This window comes from Callorhinchus milii, unplaced genomic scaffold, assembly GCF_018977255.1.
Source record: "Callorhinchus milii isolate IMCB2004 unplaced genomic scaffold, IMCB_Cmil_1.0 Scaffold3, whole genome shotgun sequence".
NCBI lineage: Eukaryota > Metazoa > Chordata > Chondrichthyes > Chimaeriformes > Callorhinchidae > Callorhinchus > Callorhinchus milii.
Window position 1 is genome coordinate 6319657 of NW_024704744.1, and position 20924 is coordinate 6340580.

General features: G+C 43.3%; 1 protein-coding gene across 1 annotated transcript in view; it reads left to right on the top strand.

Moving 5' to 3' along the window:
• Window positions 1-20924, top strand: part of LOC103179019 (KH domain containing, RNA binding, signal transduction associated 2) — a 99840-nt gene that overhangs the window by 20841 nt on the left and 58075 nt on the right. The window contains exons 3-4 of the mRNA XM_042332753.1: window positions 11276-11403; window positions 16176-16368. Of these exons, the coding sequence (XP_042188687.1) occupies window positions 11276-11403; window positions 16176-16368 (321 nt within the window). The remainder of the gene's footprint in view (window positions 1-11275; window positions 11404-16175; window positions 16369-20924) is intronic.

A 20924-nucleotide genomic window follows, 5' to 3' on the forward strand; every position in this document is an offset into this window, starting at 1 on the left:
TCTGTGAAGATGGAATAAAGAAATGAAATACTTTATGATCCACCAACAATAATAATAATAATAATCCTTGCATTTGATATAGCGCTTTTCACGTCGGGAGGACGTCCCAAAGCGCTTCACAGAATATACTGTAAAGTGAATTGACTGTATATTTGTGGGCGAACGCGGCAGCCAATTGCGCACAGCAATGACCCACAAACAGTCGTGGATTGAAAATGACCAATTTATTATTGTTTTTGGTTTTGGAGGGATTATTATTAGGCTCTGTGTGGAGTAAGGAAACTTGCCCAAGGTTTCGCCCTGCCTGGAATTGAATTCAGGTTTCTCGCTTGCAAAGCGAGTGCTCTAACCACTGAGCTACAGGACTCCAAGGACAAGAAGGCACAGGTTCAGGGTTGCGAAGGACAAGTTCGGGTCAGGCATCAGGTAGTATTTACATGGAGGATAATCAATAGTTGGATGGGGATATCAGCAAGGGTGGCAGAGGGCAAGATGCTGAACTAACTCACTAAAGGGTGGTTGATAATACAATGGTGAAATTGCGTCCCGAAAGAAGCGAGATCAAATGGGCAGAAGGGCCTTCTTCATCGTTTAAAATAATGAATTGACAAGCTAGTCACATGAGACTCATCCCTCGGGATCCAAAACAAGGAGGACATCATCTTCAGATTAGGACTAGGGAGGTTAGAAGTGAGATCGGAAAATAATATTTCAGACCCTGAATTATAAAAATATGAAATGTGCTGCCCCTGGAGGCTGTAGAGGCAAACACAATTTGGATGATAAAAAGTGAGATTAAAGGGAAAAGAAAATTTGGAAGTAAGAATATAATAATCCTTGCATTTGATATATGGCCTTATCACATCATTGAGACGTCTCAAAGAGCTTCACGGAATATAATAATAATAATCCTTGCATTTGATATAGCACTTTTCACGTCTTCTCGACGTCTCAAAGCGCTTCACAGAATATGCTGTAAAGTGAATTGACCGTATATTTGTGGGCAAAACGCAGCAGCCAATTGCGCACAGCAGTGTCCCACAAACAGTCGTGGATTGAAAATGACCAATTTATTATTTGTTTGTTTTTTGGAGGGTTTATTATTTAATCAAGTAACAAAGACATTATATGTGCAAACTGTATTGAAAAATCTGAGGTACTGCTTAATCCTTTTGGAAGGCAAAAGTGAATTGTTTGGATATTTTGTGGGCAAACACGGCAACCAGTTGGGGGGCAGGGTCCCACAAACAGTTGTGGATTGAGTGACAACTTTTATTTGGGAGGGATTATTACCCCCGGAAAGCGATCTGCTAATCGACTAACAACCAGGTTCCTACTTACTACTGAATAAACAGAGGCGTGTGAAGTAAGGAAACTTGCTTAAGGTTTCGCCCTGCCTGGGAATCAAACCCAGGTCTTCTCGCTTGGGACTCTAAAGGACTTGAGGAGTGTGTCAAAAACATGAGAAAATGGATTTGAAAACTTTGTCACGTTCTTATAAAATTGGTCATTCACTTTATGGCTGCTTGTTGTTCTTCATTGCTGCGTGGAAATTGGTTACTGCGTTTCACCCACAAATATACGCTCACTACACTTCACAATATGTCCTGCGAAGAGCTTTTGAAGATCCTCCTGACATAAAAGGCACTATATCAAATGTAAAGATTATTATCATAAACTGGAGGGACAAGCTCGATCAGCTGGAAGGTCTCCTCTTTATTGTATATTTCAAGATCCTCATCCTCACCTACACGGCCTTGCTCCCTCCTACCTCTCCAACCTACTATCCCCCTACCTACCTGCCCGTACCCTCCGTTCCTCTGGCTCTGGTCTGCTCCACATCCCCCGCCCCAACCGCCCTACCATCGGTGGTCGGGCCTTCAGCCTCTCAGCCCCCAGGCTCTGGAACTCCATCCCCCAGTGCCTTCGCCGCTTCCTCCCTCTCCTCCTTCAAGGCCGGTCTCAAAACCTTTCTCTTTGACCGTGCCTTCAGCTCCCTCTCGACTCTCTTCCCCGTCCTCGCTCCCTCCCTTCCCTCCCCTCACCCTGACCATTTCCCCCTTCCTTGCTCCCTCCCTTCCCTCACCCTGACCATTTCCCCCCTGCTCGGTCATGACCCAACTGTGCAGCGCCTTGGGACGTCCTCCTGACGTGAAAGGCGCTTTATAAATGGAATCTTGTTGTTGTTGTTGTTGTTGTATATTCCTAACCTCTCTTGTGATTTTGTGGTATAACTAAGAATTACTAGCGCACTGGTCCATTCAAGTATATATATATATATATATTAAGCATCCTTAGGTTTCCGCAGTGTTAACCTTTTATTTGTTTGCCCTACAAAATATGAATTGCTCATGAAATATTCTGCATGGACTTAATACAAAGGAATAGTCTGAAGAACTCTGACAACATGGTGTTAAGGGCATCTCCATAAAACAATTGCTATCTTCCTCAGCCATGTGCTCCCAGCTCTGTATTTATTCCTATCTAAATCAATGAGCTGACTGCTTCTGTCGTAAAACATGGAGTAGAATATGTCAAGACCACTACAACAACGACGACAATTTGCACTCATATAGCGCTCTCCACGCAGGATAGCGTCTCAGAGCGCTTAACAGTAGCGGAGCCTGTCTCCGAGCCGGGGGGAGGAGAGGTGAATGTAAGCATGGTCGAAAAGGAAGGTTTTCAGGCGGGACATGAAAAAGGGGAAAGAGGGAGCAAGGCGGAGGGATTCAGGGAGGGTGCTAATAATAATAATAATAATCCTTGCATTTGATATAGCGCTTTTCACATCCTCTAGATGTCTCAAAACGCTTCACAGAATATACTGTAAAGTGAATTGACCGTACATTTGTGGGCGAGAGTTTTGAAGCGTAGTTGCTGAACGTGTGATTTCCAGTGGTGGACCAGAAAGCACGAGGGACGAGCAGGAGGCTGGTGCCAGTCGAGCAGAGACCGGGTGGTGGATTGGGGAGTGAGGAGGTCGGCGAGGTGGGGGAGGTGCCAGGGAGGGAATGGATTCGAACACGAGTGTGAGGATCTTGAAGTCGATCCATTCGGTGATGGGGAGCCAGTGGAGCCTGGGCCAGAACTGGTGAGATGTGGGTACGGAGCTTCGTCTGGGTCAGTATGTGGGCGGCAGAGTTCTGAATGAGCTAGATCTTGTGAATGGTGGAACTGTGGAGACCGTTGAGGAGTGCGTTGGAGTAATCCAGGCGGGAGGTGATAAGCGCATACCCGAGGGTTTCAGCTGCATTTGGTGTAAGTTGCAGTTGGAGGTGGGCAATGTGGCGGAGTGGGAGGAAAGTGGTCCTGGTCAGGGACTGAATGTGGGGGAGGAAAGACAGCTGCGAGTCGAACCGGTTGCCTAGATTGCTCACTGGTTTGGTGATTCTGAGGGAGAACCCAGGGGGTTTGAGGAGTTCAGATCTGCAGTAGTATGGAGAGTGGAGTCTGTTTAGTCCACATTCGGCTGCAGGAAGTTTGCACTCATCCAGGCCCTGATGTCTGATAGAACATCGGTGGACCTGGAGTTGGTACTGGAGGAGGCGAAGTAGATTTGTGTGTCATCCGCATGCATGTGGAAGTTTACCCCATGTCTGCGGATGACATCCCCAAGCGGGAGCATTAAGATGAGAAAAAGAAGAGGGCCAAGGATGGAGCGCTGACAGTCATTCTGCTGTTCCAGTACTCAATGCAATAATGCATTTAAACACAGGTCTACTACTGAGAGTTTCACATAAACATGGATATTTTTCGTTGTCTGGTATAGAATGTGCACTCTCTCCCCATTGAGATTACTCTCTGGCAAGCTTTCCAACTAAAAGCTCTCTTCCCATTAATGCTTTGGCTTGCAGGATTAACAGAAGCTGAGTGAGAAGAATACCTGCCCCGGTGATTGAAAAGGAAAAGAGATAGAGAGAAAGAGAGGGAGAGAGAGGACCAAGAAACAGTTATCTTAAGTCAGAGGAGTTTTACTTTGAAAAAAGTTTTTCTAACTTATCCACTTTCCAGAAATAGTTATGGAGTCTAATATGCAATGGTGTTAGGCTTAGTAAGGAACTCAAGTGGAAACATCTTCTTGCAACTGATAGTAGATTACACACACTCATTGTTAGAGGAATGAGCCATGAACAACAGTTAGGCCAGCTATCTCACATGAGGTACCCAAGTGCAGAATCATAGTTCTGCATGGCTCAAAGACATTGAGCGTAGTGATTAGAAAACTCAAGGGGCATCAGTCCCAAAGGGTCATTTTTATCAGTATCGGTTTTAGCTGATTAGACTCCAGGAATACCCCCAACGCACACTCTGGGATTCCCCAAACCCATCATCCTGCCCTTAATACTCTCCACAATTAGGTAGGTGTGCGTCTGTGCGTCAGTGTGCGTCTCATGGAGAGAGTGCGCATTCCATTCCAATAAATATATCAGGAATTTCCATGTACAGATGGGAGGCATGGAACTCTAAGCATGGTGATAGGTTTCCACATGGATCAGACAGATGACCCTAAAAATATAGGCAAGGAGATATCTCAGAGGTGACCTTACAGATTAATATAACATTTTCAATGGGATTGAAGCAAAAAAAAGAACAATACTCTTAGAGCTGTAAAGGGCAAAACATCAGGAAGTATTCCTTTATACAGAGGGTAATTAACTACAGGAATAGGTTGGCATGAAAGGTAGAAGCAGCCTGATGCTGTGATGGGAAAGCAGTAATAATAATAATAATAATCCTTGCATTTGATATAGCGCTTTTCACGTCAGGAGGACGTCCCAAAGCGCTTCACAGAACACACTGTAAAGTGAATTGACTGTATATTTGTGGGCGAACGCGGCAGCCAATTGCGCACAGCAATGTCCCACAAACAGTCGTAGATTGAAAATGACCAATTTAATTATTGTTTTTGGTTTTTTGGAGGGATTATTATTAGGCGTGTGGAGTAAGGAAACTTGCCCAAGGTTTCGCCCTGCCTGGAGTTGAACTCAGGTCTCTCACCTGCAAAGCGAGTGCTCTAACCACTGAGCTACAGGACTCCAGTAGGGTGGATAGTCTGGAAGAATGAGATAGAATGCATTGAAGGACCTTCTTAATCCAAACCAATCGTATGATTTATGCAGATCCACAGAAATGCTGCTTCCAAAAATAGATTGTGTCGGAATGGAGATCTTACTGGTTGGCATGACGCACTCTTGGTTTTCTTATTAAGCAATTATTAAGGACTCACTACTCCTGTAGAGATCTCTGTACAATAGACACATTCACTTGTTCCTGACTCGGACTGTAGGAACAGTTCTGAACAGCATAATGCTTGCTCCGTGTGCTAGAAAGCTTTGCATGCTTTGGTGCAATGTTAATCGATTTCCCTGAGTAAACCTACATTGTCAAACGCACACCATCTCTCCTTTGGGTTCTTTCGGTTTAACAAAGCTACACAGCAGAACTGTAAAGACTAGCTTTTAAAGATTTGTTATATCTGGATCAGAACCCCTAGTTTCAATAAAAGGACAAAAACTGTATTATCAGGTTGAATCCGTTATGTAACAAATGACTTACGAGTAAAACACTTCTACAACGTGTGGATGAGCCCTGAGTTGTAAAGCGCTCATCACAATTCCAGGCAGTGTAACAATACCTCAATGCCAGAATAAAAAGAATTGAAATCACCTTGTACAGGGAATCCAATATAAGTTGCTCTGACTGGGTTGATGGGGTGAAGCCGAGGTTAAACAGGTCGGTCTGATGTACATGGAGTTCAGTGTGCGTGAGACCCACTTTACTGTACCTCTTGAGGCGATTTGCGAGCGCAGAGGCTCTATTTATACGGCTGTTTTCCTGATAAGCAGGACATTCTCCCACTTGCTTCCCCGCTTTTAGATCACAACTGAAGAACTTCCTTTACGACTATGCTTACACTTACCTCTTCCCTCCCCCCGGCTTGGTGTCAGGCTCACTGACACTTTGGGTTCTAAAAGATAACATTCATCGTTTGGGTCGAACACTTACATTGTGCTGAGCAATGGAAATGAGAATAATTGATGCTTAAATACAGACTAAATAGGCAACATATTTAATGATCAATATGTGTATCTGGCGCTCACAACAGCAACAGTGACTATTTGAGCATAGTTGCTCAGAGGTCAGGCTTGGATTGGAAGATTTGTTTTCCATTGCAAGTAATTAGGATCAATACTGCACCTTATCAGCAGTGAACTGAGAGGATGAGCTGTTTAGAGCTTGTCGTGGTAAATACTTTGAGCTAATACTGTTCACTAAGCTTTGTCAGACAGGGAGAGCACTTCGGAAATGTTTATACGTTCAGCTGACTGCTACACTGAACATTTCACTCCAGATAAGATCAGATGGTGAATTCCAGGGATTGAACATCGCGGCAAGAGATGAAGAATTCTTACAGTTCCCATTGTCAAGTATTGTCCACGTGACACTGCTTCTTTATAACAACAGCAACAACTTATACTTGTATAACACCCTTCCTGCGGGTAATTTCTCAGAGCACTTAACAACAGCATGGCTTCAAGCCGAGCCAGAAAGGAGATAGGGGTGGCGACCGAAGGTACATATTCACTTGTTTAGAAGGTTGAGGGCTAATAATAAATAACAATAATAATCCTTGCATTTGATACAGAGCTTTATCACGTCTTCGAGACGTCTCAAAATGCTTCACAGAGTATACTAGTAAAGTGACTGTATATTTTGTGGGCGAAACGCAACACCGAATTGCGCACAGCAGTGGCCCACAAACAGTCGTGGATTGAGATGTGAACTGCAGATGGTTTCAGTCTCTCTGCTACAGGGTTTATCTGATGTAGCAAAGCAAGTGGACTCGGAATGCTTTACACGTAAATAACTTCGGGGAGTTTGCATCTCGCGATTATTGGTTGGGATGATCTGATTGAGGTGTTTAAAATGATCAAGGGATTCACACAAAGGGTTTTCGAAATCTGGAACTCTCTCCCCCAAAAGACAGTGGATGCTGGAATAATTAAAATTTTCCAGACTGAGATCGATAGATTTTTGTTAGGTAAGACTATCAAGGGATATGGATCAAAGGCGGGTAAGTGGAGTTGAGGTATAGATTAGCCATGAGCTAATAGAATGGTGGAACAGCGATGAGGGGCTGAATGACTTATTCCTGTTTCCAGTTTCCTGTGAAGTGGAAACCCAAGCAACAACAACAAATTACATTTGTATAGCACCTTTCACATCGGGAGGACGTCCCAAGGCGCTGGTAGGAAGTGGTCCAGAAGTGGCAGGAAATTGACGAAAGCTGTAATAAAGTCTTTCTGCCCAGCAAAGCCCTTAAAGAGTCTCTCGCTCTCTTTTACAACATTGCAGTAATTTTTTAAAAATCCTCCAATGTAGAAAATAAGCATTTTTCTCTCTCGCTGTTCACGGTTAAGCCTGTTTAAAGTACTGAAAATCAGGTGGCAGCTATGTGAAGAGATTGACCCATTAATCTTTCTGCGTTATGCAGAGAGATGACAAGACAGTGCAGCAGTAGGAGTTTCTATAATGTCAAATCAGATTTGGCTGTTGAATGAATTCTGTTTATCGGGGCTTTGATGTATTGGAGAAGAAGATTGCCATTGATTTTGAGGTGACTTTGGCTCGCTTGTTGAAGATTGGCGGAAACAATGTCCACTCTATATCAATTGCCTTCTGCTCTGGTTATTTATAAAGTATCCAGTTAAATGAGCTGACCTAACTGCACAAGCTAGTTACTGTTGACTCTTGTGGAGTCCTGTAGCTTAGTGGTTAGAGCACTCGTCTCAAAAGCGAGAGGAACTCAGTTTGATTCCCAGGCAGAACGAAACAGTAGTCAAGTTTCCTTAAGCCACACGCTTGTGTTTACCTAGGAGTAAGTAGGAACCCTTTAGTTGATTGGCGGACCACTTTTCCAGGGTAATAATCCCTTCAAAAAACAATAATAATCATAATAATTTGGTCAATCAATCAACGACTGTCTGTGAGACACTGCTGTGTGCAATTGGGTGCCGTGTTCAAAACAACTTTTTGAAGGGATTATTATCCTGCAGAACAATCCGCCAATCAACTCACAACTGGATTCCTAATTACTGTTAGGTAAACACAGTAAGGAAACTTGCCTAAGGTTTCGCCCTGCCTGGGAATCACACCTGGGTCCTCTCGCTTGTGAGGCGAGTGCTCTAACCAATATGTTGCAGGACTCCACAGGTTTAATGAAGTAGGCACTTTGGCTCACGTCTCTCATCTTTCAGTGTGTCAGCCTTGCCGGCTTCCTGTTATAGAAATTCCTTGCAGCTGTTCACTGTTCTCTGTGTAATGTAATGCATCCTGGTGGCTATCCTAAAATTGCCCTTCACACCCTGAACCCTTGCCCTGATGTTTACCGATGTTTAAGTGCTCCGAGAAGTCATCCGGCATGGAGGATGGCTTCTCGGTTGTTGCAAGTTGTTGTTATTGTTGGATTATTGTAGCTCTTTGAAAAAAATGTAAAATATATTTTGAATAATACACAGTCAATCCACTTTATAGCATATCGTGTGAAGCACTTTTGAGACATCTCGACGACGTGATAGACGCTATATCAAATGCAAGGATTATTATTATTATTATTATTATCCTTTCCCTGTCTTTTTTCCATACCCCATAATTTATGGTCCACAAAGTGCAAATTGACTGCCACATTCACCTCCAAATACAGTCACTATTCTGTACAGTATATCCTGTGAAGTGATTTTGGACATGTCTACGTAATAAGGCCCTATCAAATGCAAAAATTATAGTCTCGAGCAGTCCCGTATAATGGTTAGAGTGCTTGCCTCGCAAGCGAGCTGACCTACGTTTGATTTCCGGGCGGGGTGAAACCTTATGCAAGTTTCCTTACTCCATAAGCCTTTCTTTATCTAGCAGTAAGTAGAAACACGGTTGTAAATCGATTGGCTTTCCGAGCGTAATAATTCCTCAAAAAAAAATTGGGGCTCTTAATCCACGACTGTTTGTGGGACACTGCCGTGCATAATTGCCTATCACATTTCGCCCACAAAATATACAGTCAATCCACTTTACAATATATTCTGTGAAGTGCATCGAGACATCTCAACAACATTAAGGTGCTATATCAAAAGCAAGGGATATTATTATTATTATTAGGATTATCTAAGGCTCCCAGCAAGAGCCCAACAGCTCTCGTGATCTAAGGCTCCAAAATGATTTTTGTCATAAATATTTGTTACCCTCAGTCGTAGTTTAGAAGCTGTTTTTCCGCAGTTCTTAAAAAGTAACTAGTTTCCAAATTAAGACTTGAGTTTAAGGTATTTCGCAAACAAAATATGTAGTATTAAATTTTAAGACTGTGGTTTTAAGGCTAAGACCTTGAGAGATCTCAGGCTTATCTGATAGTGTTACAGAGATATATAGAATTGAATGGGTTCCATTTGTTACTTTGCTCTGTACCAATCCAGATAATTGCAGACATACTTCCCTCAATTTGTCAGATCTCCCTTGTGTAGGATTTCTGACGTAAGATTAAAAAAAACATTTCCTGAATGTGCAATGCATTGGATTGAGCCAATTTCCTACCAGGCATTACCAAGAGACTGCAATCGATTTGGACGTCTAAATCAATTTTGTATAAATATTAAATATGTTTTGGTCAAGTCTGTTTTTTGTTTAGATTGAATACCACCAATGAATGAATGATTGAAGAGTCTGCGAAATAATGAAGTGCAAATTGCTGCGCTTACATGTAGGAAGTGATCCCAACAAGGCTCAATACGATAGTTAAACTTTTGCCAGGATATAGTACCATAATGCACACATGGTTGCGAGATTTCACTTGAAGGCAGCACACAGGTGTAATAAATTTATATTTGTGTGTTTTGCTCTGTACTACAATGTGCAACATTTTTTATATCTGATAACAAAGGGTTTTGTGATCTGCAAACAGTTAGACTGCGGCCCATATCGGGCTGTTGATTATAATGGAATCCTATAGCTCAGTGGCTGGAGCACTCGCCTCACAAGTGAGAGACCTGGGCGAAATGTTGGGCAAGATTCCTTACTCCACACGCCTCTGTTTGCCTTGCAGTAAGTAGGAACCCAGTTGTAAATTTATTGATGCACCGTTTTTCCAGGGGTAATAATTCCTTCAAAAAAAATAGTAATAATAAATTGTTCACTTCAATCCACTGTGGGACACTGCTGGCCAATTGGCTGCCGAGTTTTGCCCACAAAAAATACAGTAAATTCACTTTGTGGTATATTATTATATATGGGTTGTTCTTACTGAAAAAAGGGGGAGGGTTTGAAATAATGATGAGGGATGTGTCAATTAGCATCAATTTTGCTACTATGCTAATTAATACGTGCAATCTAAAAAAGCCTCTGTCGATAATTGATAACAAAAGCAGAAGTTGCTGAGAACATTCGGCAGGTCAGGCAGCATCTATAGAGAAAGGAAAGTGAGTCAACATTTCGGGTCCATGACCCTTTGTTCTGATGAAGGGTCGTGGACCTGAAACGTTGACTCACTTTCGTGTCAACGTGCCGAGAGTTCCCAGCGACTTCTGTTTTTGTTTCAGATTTCCAACAACTGCAGTATTTTGCGTTTTGTCGATAATTAATACACTGGTGAGTCCCGAAGCAGATGGGACAGGCTTCAAAACAGCTGTGCCTAAATGTTGGAAGATATGTTACCTCTGGATGAAATCCCCTGCCCAATCCCTCCGCCTTGTCCCCTCTTTGCCCGTTTTCAAATCGCGCCTGAAGTCTATCCTCTTTGACCATGCCTACATTCCTACTTTCCATTTTCTCTCAAGCTCAGCACCAGACTATGCCATTTGGTGTGTGTGAGGATGCAGGTGGCAGAGTTTTGTTGTGTGAGCTGGTTACCATTTATAATGTGTGGAAATTTTCCATTGTAAGCACAAATTATCCAATTCCTCTCACTTAACAGCAAAAGATATTCTCTCCCTTCGACCATTGTGTTGTATTTACAAATTTACACATTGCACATTAGCCTTGACACAGCTTTCAAACAAACCTCAACAATTGTTTCCTTGTGTGTGTGTGAGACAGAACATTAGTTATTTGATATCTGCCATCCATACACACGCATACACACACATGCACGTACACTTCTCTGTTGCCAATAATACAGAAAATGTGCTGTTGAAAGGGTTTTTCTTTGAAAAGAACACTATCCTTCAGAGAGATATGTCAGTCTGAGTGAAATTGGTTGGTGGAAATTGAACATTGTTTTCTCTTTGTGAAGGACTACAATGATGAAATCCGTCAGGAGCAGTTAAGAGAGCTGTCGTATCTGAATGGTTCAGAGGAATCCAGTCGAGGGCGAGGCACGAGAGGACGAGCCATTCGATCTCCCCTCACACCCCCAGCAAGGTACTAACCTTCATTAAAGGAACAATGGGGAACATGCATTCATTTCATTCGGCTCCCCTACTGTTAACCCTGAAAGCCGAGGTCCCAATGGGTAAAGTGGTCCTAGCTGGTCAAGCAGCAGGAAAGCTTGCCACAACAGTTGGCTACAGCACGCCAAGTGTACAGTCTGGGGTCTCCAACCCTCGGCTCTTGCCAACCGGCATCCAATATTCCTGGATTTGGTGTTTCGTTTCAGGGAGAGTTGCATGTTCTATTCCAGACACATTTCCATGTGTAATAATAATCCTAGCATTTGATATAGAGCCTTATCACATCATTGAGCCATCTCAAACTGCTTCACAGAGCATATTGTAAAGGGTGTATTTTGTGGGCGAAAGGTGTAGGTGGGGTGCATGGAATTCTTGGTTTGGTTTGGATACACGTAAGCATGGTGAAGGGGTTTCCGCCCATGTCAACACCCGGCTGAGCCCCCCAAAAAATATAAGGAAAAGTGGGGCAGCTTACTCACCAGTTGTCTGCTGTGCCTCTTTTTTGTGCCTCTTTGAAAGAGCTACCAACTCGTCCCACTCCCTCGCTCTTACCTCTAGCCTTGCATGTTTTTCCTTTTTAAGTACCTATCCAATTCCCTTTTGAAAGCTATTATCGAATCGGCTTCCACCAACAACAAGAACAATTTGGATTTATATAGCTCCCTCTACGCCCGACGGCTTCTCAGAGTGCTTCACAGTAATGGATCCTGAGGCCGAACCAGGGAGAGGGGGAGAAGGTGACCAAAGGCGCAGTCGAAAAGAAAGGTCTTCAGCAAAGACCTGAAAATAGGAATAGAGGGAGCGAGATGAAGGGAGTGAGGAAGGGAGTTCCAGAGCCTCGGGACATAGTGGCTAAAGGCACGGCCGCTGAGGGTGAAGCGGAGGACTCGGGGGACGAGGAGGAGGCCAGACCCGGAGGAACAAAGGCAACGGGCACTGTTTTGAGGAGAGAGGAGGTCAGAGAGGTAGGGGGCGTACAGAGGAGTGGAGGGATTTGAAGACAAGGGTGAGGATCTTGAAGTAGATCTTGTCTGGGACAGGCAGCCAGTGCAGTCTGACAAGGACTGGGGTGATCGGGGAATGGAGTTTGGTGCGGGTGAGAATATGGGCGGCAGAGTTTTGAATAAAACTGAATTTTATGGATGGTAGTGGAGGGGAGACCGGCGAGGAGGGTGTTTGAATAGTCCAGCTGAAAGGTGACAAAGGCATGGACCAGGGTTTCAGCGGCTTTCGGAGAGAGGTATTTCACTTTCTTTCAGGCAGTGCATTCGCACCAACTCTCTGGGTAGAAAAAATTCTCCTCGTCTCCCCTCTGGTTCTTTTGCCAATAATTTTAAATCTATGCCCTCTGGTTACTGACTCACCCGCCAGATGAAACATTTCTCCCTAACTATTCCATCAAAACCCCTCATAATTTTGAACACCTCTATTAAATTTTCCCTCAACCTTCTCTGTTCTAAGGAAAGTAATCCCAGCCTCTCTACTCTCTCCACATAACTGAAGTCCCTCATCCCTGGTATCATTCTGGTACCATTATGTCCTACTTTTGTACTCTATACCTCTGGACGGTAAGCCAAGGATTCTTTTTGTATTCTTCATGGAGTCTTTTGAACTGCTATTTAAACAGACTTGTGAAACTGAACCCCTGGATTCCTTTGTTCCTCTATGGCTCTTAGTTTCCTAAATCTTTCTCCTGGGAGAACAGTACAGAGTATCAGTTACTGTAATACAAATCGAGAAATGCGGTAGGGCAGCCCCAACATTTTTTAGGACGAGCTACCAAAAAAAAAGCAGCCAAAAATAATGTCATGTGGATTCTGCCTAGGAAATGACAAGAACCTTTATACACTTGTTTTTTTCCAAACAATGAAACAGTTGCCTGGGTTCTTATCATTAGCCCTGCCTCCAGCATCTCATTCTCCTCCAGAACAAAAAGCTTTGGGCGTTTGCATATATTTAAATTCGACCCCTAGCCTTGAGTCGGGGTAGACTAACATTGCTGCTGCTGCTTTCTATCGTGCCATAATATCTCTGGTTCACCATACATTTTGATAAATCCTGCCTTTTTTGAAGGAGGAGAGCTTGCATTTTCGGAGCACCTTATTATCGAGGAAATATCTCAAATTGCCTCGCAGACAATTACTGCAAAGTGCAGTGGCCACATTTGTTGGCAAACAAATTTATATTGGCAATAGGAGCGGCGGATAGGATGACAGGAGACCTTTGAGGATTCATCTGGCCGTGAAGCAAATTGAATTCGATGTTTCAAAGAATTCAATATGTGGTCGTATCACTTTTTCATGTTGTTTTGCAGAACAACCCTTATTACAGTACTCCCTCGTTAATCCAGATGTGTTTTGAACCCACTCTAATCAGAAGTATGGTTAGTTGTCTTCCTTTGTTAAATAAAAATGGGCCACCATCCAGGTAGTCACCGTTGCCACAGATGTCATTTCCTGTGTGCATGCGTGCTAAAACACAGGGAGCTTCTCAATGATATCACTTCCTGTATGCCGGGTAGGGACATTATGTGCAAGAAGTGCAGCTCACGTTACTTTAAGAGCTTTAAAAGTGACTTCAAAAATTAACTATTTATTAATAAGCCCAAGGCCAAATGTTTAAAAAAGTATTTTGACTGGGGAGAATGACATGGAACAGAAACAGGTTGTTCGGCCCAATTAATCTCCACATGACAGCGTGAATCTTACCCCTCTTTGGTAGTTGAATACTGGAAAAGAATTTAAAACAAAATTAAAAGTTGCTCTCCAACCTACACTTTACAATACAAAAGTTACTTTGCTTCAGTATTGTCAACGATGTCGGCAATCTACTCTGTGGACGAAGAATTGACTTACCAGGATGCTGCCGACTGACTTACGTAAATGAACACCATTAATGCTTAAATGATTGCAAGTTTTAGTCCAATTTTTTTACTCATTCTTAGGATAATAGTAATCCTTACATTTGATATAGTGCCTTATCATGTAATTGATAGTTGTCAAGGTGCTTCGCAGGACACACTGTAAAGTGAATTGACTATATATTTTGTGGGCGAATGGGCCAGCCAGTTGGATAATAATAAACTCCCTTCTATTTTCAAATAGTGCCATAGGATCTTTGATATCTACCTGAACATGGGACCTCGGTTTAACGTCCCATCTGAAGAATGTGGGTAACTCTGGCAGAACCAACATTTATTGACCATCTCTGATTGCTCTGAGAAGGTGGTGATCATGGGACCTTTTCTTGAAACTGCTGCTTATGGCAATGGTGCTCCCACAATGTTAAATAGGGAGATTTAGTGAGTTGACCCCATGATAATAAAGCAAAGATGCTGATATGTGTACAGGTCAGTCTATTATTTTTTGTCAGCCAGGTATTTGACACCCAGAAATCCATCACTATGTTTAAAAACCAACTGAGAGTTCCACACATGTACGTCACCAACACATGGAAATTTCCCTGTGTATGGAATGTGCACTGTCTCCCTGCTTTTACCTAATTCTGGAGAGTATTTGGTACAGGTTGACAAGAACCAAGCCTTGAGGACTCCATAGATTGCATTGGGGTAAATGCTAGAGTTTAACCAGCTAAAACCAAAGATAGCTTGCCATCAAAAGCAATATCTGGCAAGCTTCCCGCTGCTTGTCCAGCTGGGACCACCAACCCTGCCCATTACGGCTTTGGCTTGCAGGGTTAACAGGAGTCAAGTGGAAATAATTCTACCAATAATTCCAAGCCAGGATAGTGTGTGACATAGAGAGGAACCTGGGGGTGGTGTGGAGCCTCATAGTGTAGTGCTTAGTGCGATCGCCTCATAAACGAGAGGATCCAGGTTTGATTCCTGGGCGAAGTGAAACCTTATTCCATGTACTTCTGTTTACGTAGCGGTAAGTAGGAACTCAGTTGTTCGTCGATTGACAGATTGCTTTCCAAAATTAATAATCCCTCAAAATGTTTTTTTTACTCAATCCACAATTGTTTGAGGGCCACTGCTGACCACAATTGTCTGTTGTGTTTTGCCCACAAAATATACAGTCAATCGAATATACAATATATTCTGTGAAGCGATTTGAGATGTTATTTCAAATGCAAGGATTATGTTACGTATAGCTCGCAATGACCTAACAACAACAACAAAATTACATTTGTATAGCGCCTTTCATGTCGGGAGGACGTCCCAAGGTGCTAGACAGTCAGTGTTATGGACCCGAGCTGGGGTTTGGGATTCGGGAGGGTGGAAGGCAGGGGTGAAGGAGGGTGATTGAAAGCACGGTCGAAGAGGAGGGTCTTGAGATGGGTCTTGAAGGAAGCAAGGGAGGCGGCGAGGTGGAGGGACTGCGGGATGGAGTTCCAGAGGGTGGGGGCAAAGTGGCAGAAGGCTCGCCTGCCAATAGTGGGGCGAGCGAGGTGGGAGACGTGAAGCAGGCTGGAGCCCGCTGAGCGGTTGGAGTGGGCAGGCTGTTAGGGGCTAGGATGTCACAGAGGTAGGGGAGAGGGAGGCCATGGAGGGCTTTGAAGGTGAGGACCAGGATCTTGAACTGTATCCTCTGTGTGATGGGAAGCCAGTGGAGTCGGACAAAGATAGCGGTGATAGGGTCACGGAGCCTGGTGTGGGAGAGGACACGGGCTGCAGAGTTCTGGATGATCTGCAGCCTATGGAGGAAGGAGTTACAAACAAATGTAACGTGTTTGTAAGGAGCTCCTTTTATTTCCCAACATCTTTGTCTGTTGTTCCATTAGGGGACGAGGAGTCGCGCTCCTGCCAGGACGGGGAGTTCCGGCACCCAGAGGAACACCGGTTGCACGTGGCGTGCCCCCCCCGCTCCCCCACACCACCCGTGGGACACCAGCACCTCGAGCAAGGGGTGGCCCAGGGGCACAGGCTGGTTACAGGCCTCCACCTCCTCCAGAGGAAGATACCTACGATGAATACGTGAGTACCAGACGTAGGCAGGAAACATCTGAAAGCAGCAGTATTCAGAGGAATTGTACCACTTAACGATGGTAATAGAGTTTATTTATTTTACGCTCTTCCGTGCACCCCTCCCTCTACTTCATCTGGCCCACCCACTCCCTCCACTACCAATAAATGTTATGTTATGTTTCTGGAAGGGAAAAAATATTGCTTATGCGGCAAATAATGCATTTGGCCCTCAGCAGCCAAAAGGTTGAACCATACTGTTTTAAATAATTGACGAATATATATTAGAAACCCGAAATTTCACCCAGTCTCAGACTGCAAGACCATTTCGCTGTGATTTGAGATTGCGCCCGTATTGTGGTAAATTCTTAAGTTTATGTCTCAATTTGGGAATCGGTTCCTTTTTAGGAACCGCCATACATGGGAGTGATAAAAGGAAACCCAGATCAATGCTTTAGGATACACCGAGACAGTAGAACTAGAGGGCACAGGTTTAGAGTTGTGAAGTGCAGTTTCAGGACAGAGACCAGGAAGCATTTCTTTACTCAGTGGTAATTATCGACTGGAACAGATTGGCTATCACCAATTCTGTGCTTTCTGAGATGCTTGAAGGCTGTTGTTCCACATCACTGATCTCCTATCACTCAGCAGGTCGTAGAGATACAAATTACAAGTGATCCTTTTTTTAGTACTGTAAGAATTTCTAACAACCTGCTTCAATCATAATCACATAAATAACAACATATTTTTACAGCGAACATGATTAGTGCTGAGCTGAGTTGGATTTGAATGTTTTGCCATAGATTTAGTCTGTTAATTGAGTCTGTGTTCAATGTGATGCTGTTCTGGAGGGGGATTCTTCCCACTCTGCTCCTGTTAACCTGCAAGCCAAAGCCCTAATTGGTAGGGTGGCCCGAGCTGGGCACGCAGCTTTACCGGACAGTGTTCACAATGACAAACTGATGCTGATTGATTTATTTCAGGGTGGTCCAACTGGTTGGGGCTTTGAACTCACATTCTAGATTGACGTTCCAATTCACTACTGGGTAGGGGTGGTGTTGTAGGTGTCTTTCTTCAGATGAGATGTTCAAACCAAAATGCTGTCTGCCTGTTCAGGTGGATGATAAAAGTCTGACACTATTTCAAAAGAGAAGAGAGTTTCTCTTCACAAACCTGTGAAGTGTTTTGAGATATCCTCCCGACATGAAAGGCATGCATCAAAAAAGCAAGGATTATTACTATTGATCAATAATAGTTATAAATAATTCAGGTGCCAATAACATGAGAATTGTGTATGTTGTCCATCAAAGGCCCAACATCACATATGGTCTGAGCCTTAAGATTTAAGGTCTTACCCTTAAGACCATTGCCTTAAAATTTAAGATTGTGCAGAAAATTGTAGATTCTCAGAGTTATTACTTTCTATGCTAAGTAGGATCCTGGTTGTTAGTCGATTGGCAGATCGCTTTTCCGGGAGGTAATAATCCTTTCAAAAATAAATAATAATAATAATTTGATCACTCAATCTGTGACTAATACCTGGATTAATAACTGGAACAGGTTTCCAGGAAGGGTGGTTGAAGCCAGTCATCGGACTCATTTAAAATGTTTGATACAGTGATGGAAGGGCTGTAATGGGTGGGTGTTTTGGAGGGATAAGATCAGTGGACCAAAGAACACAGTTGCTTATTCAATGAGACGATCTTGTGAACGTTCTTGTTTTGACCTCCTTTTGACCAACATGAAGTATTTTGAAGGCAACTTCAGTCAGACACCAAATCTCGTCTGTTTGCACGTCACAGCTATTCCCTCAAACCATGCAGACCAGCAAGCTTGTTCTCCCTTGGATTTTTAACCTTCCAAAGGGAAAATCTTTCTTCCAATCTTGCTTTGTACGGTTCTCATTTTTACTGAGGAATCCTCGGTGCCACATTTTATTAAGAAAAATTTCCCCAGATACTGCTAATTGGTTAATTCAGTAGCGTCTGAGTTGAGAAGCTTGTTTCTAATGATGGTTCCGCTCTGGTGTATTCCTAAACAATGGGAGGTCCTTTCTTTATCCAGGAATTACCAGTAATTTCCATTGGGTCAGTTTTGTCTTTTTGATTAAGGAAACATTTTATTCTAATTTAGTTCACTTTAGTTGGTGATGTATTATGAAAGAAAATAAATCATCTCTTGCATTCTGATATGCGAACGTCAAAACATCTCAAAGCACTTTACAAGCAGTTGCTGTTGAATTTAGTGACTATGTGCTTGTAGACAAACATACCAACCTTTAATTAATTTGCCCACAAAAATACAGTCACTACACTTTACAATATATTCTGTGAAACGCTTTGAGACGTCTCAATGCTATATCAAATGTAAGGATTATTGTTATTATGATTTCCAAATGTTGATTTGTGTTTGATTATTCTCCTTGATGGGACTCTCAGTCCATAGAACTTTACAGCACAGAAGTCTGTTTTGGACATTCTTAAGCATGTTGTTGGGTTTCCATGTTTGTTGCAAATTACATTTGTATAGCGCCTTTCACATGGGGAGGATGTCCCAAAACACTGGACAGTCAAGGAGGTTCACCCGAGCTGAGGGTTGGCATCAAGAGGGGTAGAGGGCAGGAAAGGTAGGCTTAGAAGGGTGACCGAAGAGGAAGGTCTTGAGACAAGTTTTCGGGTCTGTGGTAAGAAGGGCACTCTTTGTTCTTTTTTCTCTCTCTTTGAGCAAAACAAAGTCCTAATGACAGCTAAGCTTGTGGCGTGCAGGATGTGTGTCCAAACAGATCTCCTGTTGGAGATGAGCTACGAGCCTTGCAGTGGAAAGGTTCCCTGCGGATCATGTGTGAGATCCAGGATCATGAGCGAAATGGGTAAACTTCTGCAGGGAGGGTAGCTCAGACCTACACTGAACAGCCACAGTGGGCACTGGAGGCAGTAGAGCTCACGGCAGGCTTGTCTCTCTGCCAAAGCACTTTCCGTTAAGCATGGATTAAGCACTTGTGTCCATCACGCTTTGTGTGTGACATTGGACTTGGACCTTTAGAATGTCATTGTGCTGACATGTCAAAAGCTGCTCTGCAAAGATCTCTCCACCAACATCAAACATCACCACCCTGAAGGCAGATGTTTGTCAAAACACAGATAAGGAAACTCTGAGGCTTTGGACAATGGTTAATGAAAGACATGACCTGGATTGTGGTTTGCTAACAAAATATTTTTATGTGCAGGAACACGCAGGAGTCACTGATAATGATGACAATCCTTACTTTTGTTGTAGCGCCTTTCACGCCAGGAGACTGTCTCAAAGCCCTTCACAGGATATAATGTAAAGCGTGTATTTTGGGGGCAAACAGAGTTACCCTGCTTATTGTGCGGTGTGCTAAACAAGCTAAACAACCACTGCTGACACCTGGCAAAGTAACAGCAGAGGCAGTCTAACTCTCAGGTTATCCAATAAAGTCGTCCTTTGAATGAGACGTTAAACTAAGATCCCGTTTGCCTGTTCAGATGGATATTAAAGATCGAATGTCACTATTCGAAAAGGGAAGGGAGTTTCTCCTGGTGTCCTGGCCAACAAATCCCCAAAATAAAATTGGTCACTCATTCCATGGCTGTTTGTGGGACACTGCTGTGTGCAAATTGGCTGCACGTTTCACCTATAGAATATAAGGTTACTGCACTTTACAGTACAACCAGTGAAGCACTTTGAAATGTCTTGACGAGTGATAAAGCTCTATGTAATAATAATAGTAATAATAATAAGCCTTGCATTTGATGTGGCCCTTTATCACATTGTTGTGATAAAGTGGATTGACCGCGGGCGAATGTGGCAGCCAATCGCACACAGCAGTGTCCCACAAACATTTGTGGATTGAGTGACAAATTGTTTTTTGACGGGATTATTAACCCTGGAAAGTGATCCACCAATCGACTAACAATCAGGTTCCTACTTACTGCTAGGTAAACAGAGGCGTGTGGAGTAAGGAAACTTGCCTAAGGTTTCGCCCTGCCCGGGAATCGAACCCGAGTCCTCTCGCTTGTGAGGTGAGTGCTCTAATCACTACACTACAGATTATGTAAAGAGTACACGTCTGTACCACATGTGCGCAGACTCAGATAAATGAAGTTCTTTTATGATAAACGTGCTAAAAAAAAATTGTCTATAGCGTTTCCGTCTGCAAGCCCCGATACCCTCCGGAGCAAACTGTTTCTAGCTCATTGGTTCTTACTCCAGCCTGAGACATGATTACATAGAGCGAAGAAGACATTAGAGGATTCAAACTGGTGGCCTCATTTTGTCATGTGTTTGCTGGAACAAGCAATCTTTGTGGTCTCAAGAGAGAGAGAGAGAAAGAGAGAGAGAGGGAAAAATACTAGATAAACATTGCTCGAGGTTAAACTCAGCAAGAAAGCCCCACAGAGCCGATGGCATTTGGCACTGGAGCACTGATCTCACAGGGTGGGGTAAATTGCATTTGTTTAACATGCTAAGTGTAGAAGGAGGCAGACATTTCCCGTGCAATCGCACGGAGAACATTTTCGAAATGATTTTGTACTATTTACCAATTT